The following is a 12,045-nucleotide window of genomic DNA, read 5'->3' on the forward strand; positions in this document are numbered from 1 at the left end:
AGCATGTTTGTAGTCAGTTCTTCCTGATTGTGAGAAGTTAATGTAAAGAAATCAGTCTTCCAGTTTGCTTTCTCCATTTCCTCTGTCTGGAATATGTTGACAGCATTTTCTGAGATTAATTTGAGTGTATTCTATTATTTTCTTCCTAACCAATGTATGGGCAGCTGAAATCCTGGTTTTATCTGCTGAGTCATGTGCTGTTGGTAATTGTCTTAGCTGTTCAAACCAAACCCGTGTTCTGTTAAAGCACAAAATCATGGTTAATTCTAATTCTGGCAAGATCATTTCCTACAGGACTATGGGTTTTGCTCAGTATGTTCTTAGTGGTTTTGCTGGGAGCTTTTGCCAAGAGTGTGAATGAGACTTAGAGTGTGGTTTTCTTAAGTCATTTTCTGAGTGGTGGATTCCAGAGGGAACTCCCAGACATGGGTCATGCTGGTGTTTTAGCTAGTATGTGGTCAAGAGGCATCTAATTACAGAAAAGATGATGAAAGATATCCTGACACTGTATTTTAGTGCCAGTTGTTAAGATCTGGTAGCAAAAAAATGAGAATTTTCATTTCTCTATTTCTTTTACAAAATCCTTTTTGGTTGAATTTACCAGGCTGTGACAGCTGGAATGGTACAGGAGTAGGAGATGTTCTCTCTTAACTACAGGACTTGCCATTTTCAACTCTGTTCCATTTTATGTTTTTCAGGCATTTCTTGTTTAAGACATCTTCTGGAACTACTCCACTGTTCAGTAGTTCTTCCCCTGGTTACCCGCTGACCTCAGGAACAGTTTACACTCCACCTCCCAGGCTGTTACCTAGAAATACATTCTCCAGGAATGCATTCAAGCTGAAAAAGCCCTCCAAGTACTGTAGCTGGAAATGTGCTGCTTTGTCTGCAATTGCTGCTGCAGTCCTGCTTGCCATCTTGCTAGCATATTTCATAGGTAAGGCTGTGTTTCCTCTCTCCAATCACATGGCTGTGTCACAAAATGAAAGTTCAGCAGATGAAAGGATGCTCAACGTGTTTCAAAAATGTGTGTTCGCAGTGAGCAAAGAATATTATTATTCCTTATACTGATTAATGAGGAAAAATCAAATGTTCCAGTCACGTTCACTGTTGTAAGAGCAGTGGAAGCAAGAAATTGATTCAGGATTCTCAATGTGCAGTGTTAACTTTAGGTGTCAGATATGCACATCTCAGAAATGGTCCAAACAGAGGGATTTAATGGCTTTTTGATGTAGTGCCATATGTTTAAAAAGTATTTAGAAAAAAAAATGTGATAGGTGGTGAATTCATATAAGTAACAGAAGCCAGTGGCATTTGAATTCAAATATTACCATCACATTCTGCCTTTAGATTAAAAAAACCAAAATTGTTTTGATTACTAGTTCTCAGTCTATATTGGTCGGTGTGCCTAAATCCTGGTGCTGTTACATTTGAATCATTAGGTGGTTCCATTTTGCATGCAGTTCTTTTCCATATTCCACTCATCCTTAGCATTTTGTAAGGAAAAATATAGAAACCTGAATGTTGTGTTTATTTCCCATGATTCATATGTTCATAGTGACCACACTGTGTTCTAATCCTTTCTGTGGGTTTTTGAGATGTTTTTAACATGCTGCTGAGATTTTGTCTTTCTTAATTTAATTAATGTCATTAATTTCTAACTTCCTCACCTTCCCCTGGTCTCTCTCATTCTCTGTTGTTGTAGAGGTCTTTTTTTAGGTGTCTGTACAAACTGCCAGTGTATTTTGTACCTCTTAAAGTGCCTTTAACAATATGCTGATGACAGTGAAGTGCTGCACACTCTTTAGGCTCTTTGAGTAAATGGCAGAATTATGGTAGCTTGACAATATTTTCTGTTAATACTTTCCAGACGTATTCTTTGTGGGATTTATTTCCTCTCTGAAACTATTCTCACATATAGCACTCAAAAGATCTATATAAAGATGTGCTGAATTGTCTCTCTTTTTTCTTTTTTTTTTTTTCTGATCCTATATAACCTGACTCTTCAGGATAGACACCATTTTCTAAGAAAACCTGATTTTTCATACTAGTGAGCTTCCATATATGATTAATTTATACAATAGTAGGAGAGAACTGTCTGCCTATCCCTGCTGTCTGTTTAGTCCAGACCTACATCCCAGCACACTGAGTACTACAGATCTACCCATCTTTCTGTATTTCCCCTGTAGAAAGCCTCAGAAGAATAACAAGCTTAGTTTGGTGTATAAATGAAAAGATTGGAAAGCACATAATTCATTGAAGTTGACAGTTATCATACAGCAGCTCCCTGTTAGAGTGATTATGCACATGGGAAATGATATACTGCAAGTTGAACATTTTAATCATGTGCATAACTTTGAAGTGATGGATTATGAAATGTGGTTTTTCCTTGGTATTTAGGTTGCTGTAATCTTAAGCAAAGCTTTGCAATGGGGTTATTGCTTTTTACACTTTCATTTTTAAGACAAGAGAGAATGTAAGGCAATGTATTGACTCTTAATAATTGATGAATGATCTATCATTTCAAGTAACGACATAACTGATCCATTTTGACAGAAGTTTTTGAGGTCTTCTTTCCAGCTGAAAGAATGATGAGCACAATAGAGCTGGTAGTGAACACAACAAAGCAGGGTTTAGGAGAGAGTGTTAGCTCAAGGTTTAAATAATGAGAAGTTACCTGACAAGCTTCATCCCATACATAGGAAAGAATAAGTACATGTCACAACCAGAAAATAGCTGAAATTAATCCTATGAATAAACTTGATAGATCCACTTTGATCATCATTTAAAGTGATGGAAGAGAGAGAAAAGAAAAAACAAAAAAGCAGTGATGTAGCCTTAGATGCACGAGAAGAAAAGAAAGGTAAAAGTGAAGTGCCTTTGGTAGGCCATTTATTAAATTAATTCCTTCACTCTCAGCAGAAAATCATACAATTCATTGCACATGACAAAGAGCAGGAGTAAGACCATCAGCTATAAACTAACCCTTGCTGTCCTCCAAGAGTGTGACTTAAGGTGCTAAATCATCTCCTGATTTGAAAAAAGGAAAGGCTTTGAAGGTGCTGCTATTGTATTTCTGCCTTACATGTCCACAAAGAAAATTTCTTGCTCTCTACCATAGCAGAGATTCCATCAGTGGGGTTACATTAACTAAAAGTAAGAGTTGTGGAAAAATTCATCCAAATCTGCAGCCAATGGTTCTGCTCCTTAGGTTTGTTAGGGTATCTGTGGGAATGTGACTGTGTCAGTGCTGGTCCAGACTCTTGTAGGACCAAATGCAGAAGGCAGTGATGGCAAATAGGGGGTAAATTATCTTCAAAGAGTACTTTGAAGTTCTTATACTCCTCAGGATTTCTAAATGAATTGTCTTATCATAAAAGAGATGGGAGAATTGATATGGGTGGGTCATTGAGAAAATGATGTACACGGGTTTAAACATGGGGCTTTGAGATTACAAAAAATTATGGCTGGCATGAAAAAAATTATAATGAGGGTGATTTAAAGAGAGAAGCAACAAAAAAATCATGATTGATAGAAAAGAAAAAATATTTTTAAAATTATTAGGCATTCCTATTGCCTTTCCTCCAACACACAACTAAAAATACAATGAATGAAATGAAAAGGCAGCGTGTTTAATGCTCTAAAAATAAATTCATAGTGCATAAATAACCTTTGGAACTTTTTGCCACACTACATAATTGATGTTAAATAAAGATACTGCTGAGATTTTAAGTTAAACATTTGTCAAAATAATGGCAATATGCCTTGTTAGAAGGTAACTTAAGGTTTTATTTTCTCTTTTAAAATACATATAGATTGATGGTTTATATCATAATATGTCATCAAAGTCTGGCTATTTAGATAGACTCTTCCTTTTTAGGCCAGTCAGTACCACTGTTATCTGAAATTCTCTAAATCTTCCTCTGCAAATTACCCTGACTGATGTCTGGGAGAAAATTCTGGAGGTCTGCAGTGGTGCAGTGTGCTAGGGCACCCATTTGTGCAGAATAGGTTGGGTTCTGTGTGCAGACATTTTCCCTCTTAGACAAACTGTTCTGTGTCTGAATTCCTTGACACTGGCAGGGTTTCTGAAGAAACTTTAACACAGATCAAATTCACCAGGTTGAAAATAAATCAGGTGACTTTTGGTCTTCTTGTTAAAGGACTAGACAGAAAAAAAGTGTAGATGGGGTGTGTGAAAGAGCACTTTAAGATGTTTCTATGGCCAATTGTTGTACTATTTTTAATAGGAGAGAATAGGAAAAAAGTCACTTCAATTAACTTTTCCATTACATGGCATACAGAGGGCTGGCTGCACATTTAAAGCCAAGTTTGTCACTGCTCCCTGTTTCATCAGTAGCCAGATGTGAGCAAAATTCAGAATATCAGTTGCTAGTATTGCACAACCTTCTGGTAAACTCCAGCATGCAGAATGGAAATGAAATTGTCCCAAGTTCTCCCTGAGTCTCCTGTGCCATTTCCCAGAGCCCAGGAGTTATTCCTATTATCCAGGGGTGACATATGAAGAATGTAGAACCAGCCATTCAAATTAGGACATCCTGAAGATATTGGGCTGGTGGTAAAACCCAGTTACAAGAAAGTAATTTATAAAGTGTCAAAAGGAAAGCATATACCACACATATTGTCTTTGTCAGAGTGTTCACTTCAGAGGTTAAGGGAGTGATGAAAGCATTTGTCATGTTAAATTAGTTTTTAGCTCTTTTGATTCATGCCAAAGTTGGAGGAGAAAAATATAAAAAAGAAGAAAGAAGGAGCGTAAAAAGAGTCACCTTGGATTTTTCACAAAGTAATTGCTGCCAAACATAAATACCACATTTTTGTAAGCCCCTATGCTGCTCTGATTTCTGCCAATCTATCTTTGAGCATCAAAGAACATCTGACCATCAACATGTCAGTACATTAAAAATATGGTAATTTAAATATTTAGACTTTCCTGTAGGGAAAAAAACCAAAACCCTGGACTGTTATTTCCTGTGGAAATTAAAAGCTGTGATGGGTTTAAAGATGCTTCACTTGAAAATAGTGTCCTGATACTCACACTGAAACTTATAGATATTGATGCTATTTTTAGCTGCTATCATATGCAAGGAGATATGAGAAAAATTAAAGAAAAATGACATAGACTATGAGAGCAGCATGCTTGCACCACACCTTCAGTGCCTATGTTGCACATGAAAGTATTATTAGTCATTTATTCCTCACTGTTATTTGACCTTAAAGACACATGAGGTTTAAGATAAATTTCAGGTTTCTGCATAAACTTGAAATAATATATTCACTTCAGTGCCACAGAAAGGACTGAATTGCCAAAGGGTCTGGCAGTTAATTAAGCAAATGAAAATGTCCTTCTTTTAGAGTTTGAAATAAGAACCTGAAAAATAGTTATTCTGAGACTGTAAGATATATGGTTAACTTATGTCGTTTTTCCACTTGTACCACAGAAGTTTTCCTTTGTTTGTGTGAGAGTCAGACAAAAAAATCTAGAAGGATTTCTGACTTGGAAGTACAAGTCTCATCTTTGCCTCAACTATCTGTACATGGTACAGTTTACATAAAATTTTATCCTTCAGGTGTTGATATCAACTTATTTTATTCCCACAAATTAGTCAGTATTTTTGCCAGTGTAAGTGCTTGGATGAATTTTGTTGTTCATTCATGTTTGTAAGTTGTTCCACTCCTAAGCCAGGTTGTCTTTTTTACTCTGATTCCATAGATGAGGATTCATCAAAATAAGTTCCTGAAGTGCTTGTCTAATGTAACCATTGATTTTTTTCTCTCTCTCTCTGAGTTGTACTTTACAAACAGGAGCTTCCATTTCATTTGATTTTTTTATCTTGCATTTGTTTATTACTTGTGCAGTCAGAAAACTACAGCTTTTGTCTTGTCCAGACTTCACTGAAATCAAATTTGCTAGACATTTTGGAAAGCAAGACTGAAAAAGGGAAAATCATGCATGGCTGGAACCTCTGAGAGGCAGAGGGCATCTGGCTGCCAGTCACTGCAATCAGATTCACTTGAAATCAATGCAAACCAAGGGAATGCTGCATCTTGCGAGATTAGCTGATGACAGAAGGTTCTGTTCTTAAATTTGCATTAGAAATAGGTGTCAGTTAGGGGCAATAATTAAATTTTAGAATATGCCTGTCATATTTTAAATGTCACATATTCAGTGATTCTTATTGACTGCTTTCAGTCAATCTGAGTGAGAAAAGCGTGGTAGTAGCTCAATGAGCTTGTCTGATGCTACCTCTGAGGAGTTTTGGGAAAAACAATCTGGCTTCATTCCATAAAAAACTAGGTGCCAGGATTGGGAATTTTGGTGCCTGTGTCCAGGAAATTCAGATGTGGCTTTTTAGCCTAGCAGGTGTCCCTTCCCTGCTCCACAGTCCAAAGGTGTGAGATTCATTATGTTACCAGGACAGTTCTCCTGGAGACAAGCTGCTCCAGCTGCACCGTGTGCTTAATGGTACAAAAAGGGCACTCTGACATGAAATTCCTTGGGTATGGTTTTCCTGGGCTTTTCCTGAGTCAAAAGGCAAAGCTTGATCTGCAGATCTGTTCCAGGAAAAGCCAATGTACTCCTGTTTTGCCTAGCAAAGGTTTGGGGAGAAGGAGAGGAGGAGGATTTCAGTGTGGAGGGGCAGGCTCTCAGCCTGGGCAGTTCTGTCTGTGGGACATGTTCATATCATGAAACTCAGCAATTCCAACGGGAGTGAGCCCAATGTTCCCATGACTCCCAAAGTGCTGCCATGTGCTCAGCTTAGCTCCTGCACTTGAAAACCTTTCTTGCTCAGCTACCAGGCTGAGCACACTCTGAAGCCTTGGCAGGAGACAGGGGACAGAGAGGATCACAGAATGTTTTCTTCCATGTGTCACTGGAGTTGTGTTTTCAGGGCACGTTTTGGGTTGTTAATGCAAATTGCACAGCACAATCTAGGATGGGTCTGAGGAAATGTGTTTTCACACATGCTGGTAGTGCTCCCCAGGAGCTGTTAAAATATATTGCTTTCAACTTGAGTAAAGAAACACAACTGCCTGGCCAGTGCTCACTGCCCTGGCTGCTCAAAACATCTGCTTGGCCAAGGTTAGTGCCAAGGAAATGAGCACTGTGATGTGACAGGACAGAAATGGCCAACCCAGATATTGCAGAGATGCTGTTTACAATTAGTAATTTATTAGTACAGTCATTATTTATATGACAGAAACTTTGGGTTTTTTAATCATAGCCGCAGGAATGGCTTCCTCAGAGGTGCTTTCTCTTTTGTCTCAGTTGTGAGGGACAGGTTGTACTTCACATGCCCTTGCCATCCTCCCATGCACAATCTAGAAAATATGCTGGATTTCATGATGGCTGTGTGACAGAGCCTATTCTCACTGTCATCAGTGCAAATACCTAATACTATGAATGTTTTAGTGGTCCAGGATTTAATCCCAGAACACAGCTTTGTTAGGGCAAAGATACAGCAGAGATAAGTAGATGCAGAATGAGAGTTGCAGGAAGCCAGGGGGGAAATGATGAAAAAACGTTGAGATATTTTAGTGAGACATGCTTTATAACCCAGCCCAGCAAACTGAGCTGAGGCCATTTTTCAGGGAAAGGGTAAGCATAAGGGATATTGAAGATTAAATAATGCCAAGTCAGAGATACCTATCAAATAAACCTGTGGTCATTGTCTCTGAAAAGTCAATGTTCAATGCCAGGGTAAAATGTCTCATTTCTTCCTAGGGAAGCATTGCTCTCTTAGCAGTTATTTAGATTGAGATCACCAGTTGATCATTTATAGATTCATTTATATTGATTATTTGTTGCTGTGTTTCTTTGTTGACTCACTGTGTTGTTTTGCACTCAGTGAGCTTATGGATTTTATTTATTTAAGTATAGCAGTACATATTTGCCTTTAGGAATAGAATTATTGCTCTGTGGGCTCATAGAGTCTTGAAAGATTTGACATGCATTTTGAAAGTGTGGCTAATGTAGCTCTTAAAGCAGCTTTATGAATGCCATGAAGAAAAAAACCCCACAAATAAAAAATACTTAAGGGTACTATAAAGACAAGAGAATGCTCAAAGAATATTCAAGGAACTTGAAGGAAGATAAAATAAAGAATTGGAATTAAATTCAGTTTGTGAAAATAAGAAGACATGGTAATAGACTAGGGAACTTATGGAGCAAAAGAAGTTGAACAAATTGGAAGAGAAATTAGAAAACACAGAAAACTTTACTCATTGAGTAAAGCTTGAGCACAGTGATTTAAAAGCTGTTTAAGAAACAGTTTCCAGGTTTATTTCAGTTTTTGCTTATTCAGGGTTTAATTTTATGTAGTGTTGCATCAGCCTTTGACCTGCCTTCTCATGTCACTGCTCAGATCCCAGCCATCATATATATTCTGTATGTCCAGTAATAAAGTCATTGACTTGCCAAGGTCAGACAGTTTGAACAGCTAATACACCAAATTTGTGCGATGCTGTGCCTTGTTATTAATTCCTTACAAGATAGCCTTGTAGCTATAAACAGGAAAAATGACATCCTCTGTGACAACCTGCCTGACCCCCAGGACAAATTTTGCACTCCAGTTTTGGGTTTGCAAGGTTATAGGATGATTTGTGTTGCAAGGGACCTCTGGATGTTCTCTTCTGCTCCAAATGGGTCATCTCTTATGTCCACTCTGCTCCTGAAGACCCCCAAGGACAGAGACTGTGTGTGGCTTGATCTTCTTCATGACCTGGAGGTTCCAACAGGCTGTTTTGAATGGATAGAGGCAGGCCAAAAATAATTTTATTTAATTATTTTATTTATTAGAGCAATGTGCATAGGAAGGACAGGCTCTCTTTTGGACTGGTGGATGTATTCTTTATAGTCAGCAAACTCTCTCTGAATTTCTCATAATCATTTCTGACATCAGAAGCTTGGATTACAATGCCAAAGTGAAGAATGTAGTTGGTTAGAAAAATCATGTTTTGACTTGTATGTTGAGCAGATTTGATAATGAGAGAATCATTATTGAACCCCACTGTGTGATTATAAAACACTCTTAATGTCTTTATCTTGGCTATTACTAAATAATTACTAGGAAAGGCAAGCATTTGTATTAATGCAGCTCCTGAATGGAAAAGGAATTTCATTCTCTCATGTTGATCTAACAGAACCTTACCTAAAACTGTAAATATGCTCTAGGTTTAGTTTGTTTTCTTCTCTGGGGTGTCCAGATTTATCCCTCTGTGTCATATTTAATTTTTAAAATGTACTATACATAATGCATAACAGTGCTGCAGTTAATTGCATTTCAAGCTTTATTTTAATTTGCTGGTTGGTTGATCAGCTGATTTCCTCCAACATTTTTCTTACTAAACACTTTCTGAGAAAAGCACAGAACAGCAAATGTTTTCACATGCTGCTGCCAGCCAGTGTGGCAGAGCAGGTTCCCCACGTGCTGGAGAACAAGGTGTGTCTGTGGCTCCTCACTTGCCTTGCAGGAGCCAGCCTGGAGTAGACCAGACTCTAGGAAAGGTCAGAAAGTCCACAGATGCTGCTCATCCCTGCATGTTAACAGCTGTTTTGTTTAAATTCAGGTGTAGTGCACCATCCCTGCAGCTCTCTTTTGTAGTTTCTGTGTATTTGCATCTTCTTCCAATTCACTTATTTCTCCTGCAAGAGGCTTCCACATTTTGCAAGGTGCAGGTGGCTGCAGGTCTCTAATCAAGGAGGAATGAGCTGGGGGTGCAGGGGCTGCTCAGAGGGCCCCATCCATGCTGGCTGCAGCAGAGTGCCAGGGATCCACTGCTGCTGCTCAGGATGCCAACTTCACACAAAAAACTGACTTACAGTTGTGCAATTGTACTCACAGCACCTCCAAAACCATCAAGAGATTTCATTTCTCAATTTGGATCTTTATTGCTACAAGTTGCCTCCTAAATGTGGAAGCCATGAAAACCATCTGTAATTCCAGGGGAGCCAGTGCAATCCAAGGCAGGTGGGTTCTCAACAACCTCAGGTTCTGCTCCTCACAGTTGGCATTGGAGTTGTAAGGGTAATATTTTCTTTTGCAGAAGGAAGAGACTCCTTCTATCAGACTGTACTGTCACTAGAGGATTTCTGTGTTCAGTTATTAAAAGCTTTAAAAGAGAGGTAAATAGTGCTTGATATGCTGAGAAAATTAATGAATGCTAGGAAAATGTCAGAAGTACACAGCGAGTATCCCAAGGTAATATAAGAGTAGATATGAACTTGTGACATTTTTGCTGGTCTGTGGAAAATGCAAAAGGACCTTAGACTGAAAGAGAAGTGAAGCAATTTCACAGCAGGCACACTAAAATTACCAGAGCTGGGAAATGGAGCACCAAAGCCCTGCATAGCTCATCGTGATGGGTTACTGTGCCTTTAGCATCCAAGCCTTTTCCAAAGAGAGACCTGTGCCTGTTGGTAAGAATGTAGTGCAGGGATGGGACCTGAAAATAGAGAATCCTGTTAAAACTGGCCACAAGGTAGCAGGGGCCAGCAAGAGAAGAGAGATGCAATTTAGATTCATCTGATTTATTGAGCCAAAAATTTATTTTACCTGTTGTTTCTTTCTTCATACATATCCCCCTTTTACATCATGCAAATCTATTAATCACTGAAATGCAAAACTCCAACCACATGAGAAAAGAGAGACCATAATGGAGTCTGTTCATTAAGAAAGGCTCAGGGATCTGATTAGTCTTACTCTTGCAGGGGTAGTTTGACTTTTTTTAAGAAAACATTTTAATGTAGCTTTAACTGTTATCTTGTCTTCATGGCCAGAATCTGAACCTTAAAAGCATCAAAGTTCTTATGCAAGTGTTTTAGGGATTTGGTGCTTGGTTCATGAACGGTATTAGTCTTCTCCAACCAGCAGAATTTTTCTGCACCTCTCGAGGTTTCCTGAAAATCCTAAAACAAATAATAGAAAAATAGTGATTTAAAACCTAATTTCTAATACAAACCAGCTCTGGCTGTCTAGATGAAGAATAAGCTTCAATAAATGGGAGACAGACGCAGCCTCTTTAGTATGAAGAGTAGCGAGGATGCAGAAATAGAAATAGGTTTTTCATTACTTGAGGGATTATGCTTGGGCCAGAAATGCCAAATATTCTGTGGACCACAGCTGCACTTCCAGTCTGCTCTTGTATTAGCTGGTAATAGTAAAACAATGATGTGGTGCTAGAGACAGCTATTTGTTCTCAGAAACACAGAAAACTTGTTTTCCCTTTCTTTGCTTGGATTGCCATCTTGTCCTCCATGGCATGTCCTAAGCTTCTGTCCTATTGCAGTAAATGGGCTACAAATTAAAATGTACATTCTCCTTGAGCACCACCTGAGGATGCTCCTCCAGCTGCCAATGTGCTCCCTTAGCCAATTTTTTCTTCTGTCCTTGTGGCACTCCTTAGTCAATTCAGGGGCTCTTTATTTCCTTGCACAACTGGGTCAGGGCAATTGCCTGAGCAGCAATGTGCCATCCATTAGACCTGCAGCAAGGAGGGGAAGGGGCTGCTGTCCCTGGGAGCAGGGAGTTCAGAGATGTTCAGGAAAGCAGCAGGATCCATCCTGCTCCTCCACTATTTTTCTGTCACTTGATAAGCACTGCTCACTTTCATATTAACAGAGAGACTGGAAATAGTTTTGTTTTCAGGATGTAGCTCGGTGGAGGCTTTCACTCCATCTCATCTGAGAATATTTGTGAAGGGGAACTACTTAAGTTAAAAAGCTGTGGTTTTCATCTCTTTAGATTTTTTCTCTTAGATATCTAACAGAATGAGTTTTATTTTTTGCTTTAGGCCAAATAAAGGTTTAACAACATTTAACACCGTTCTCTTTTCTTTAGATTTTTTTTCCCTGTCAAAAATCTATGCATTTCCTGTCTATAAAAACCACCATGAAAGTGGTCTGCTTAACTCCATTTCCCCATGCTATGAAGCATTGTTTTAATATGTTGTTTGACTTTTTACACTGAGCAGTCATAAATCATTCATCTTTTCTCCCGTATTTACCATTAGAAAACTGTAAAC

The 12,045-nt window shown here is 38.6% G+C and overlaps 1 protein-coding gene across 1 annotated transcript in view; it reads left to right on the forward strand.

The window, feature by feature from the left end:
* TENM2 (teneurin transmembrane protein 2) overlaps nucleotides 1–12,045 on the forward strand; it is a 619,525-nt gene that overhangs the window by 454,227 nt on the left and 153,253 nt on the right. Inside the window, exon 8 of the mRNA XM_066560474.1 lies at nucleotides 699–937. Coding sequence (XP_066416571.1) covers nucleotides 699–937 — 239 coding nt within the window. The remainder of the gene's footprint in view (nucleotides 1–698; nucleotides 938–12,045) is intronic.

The sequence above is a fragment of the Molothrus aeneus genome, chromosome 15, assembly GCF_037042795.1.
Source record: "Molothrus aeneus isolate 106 chromosome 15, BPBGC_Maene_1.0, whole genome shotgun sequence".
NCBI classification, from domain to species: domain Eukaryota; kingdom Metazoa; phylum Chordata; class Aves; order Passeriformes; family Icteridae; genus Molothrus; species Molothrus aeneus.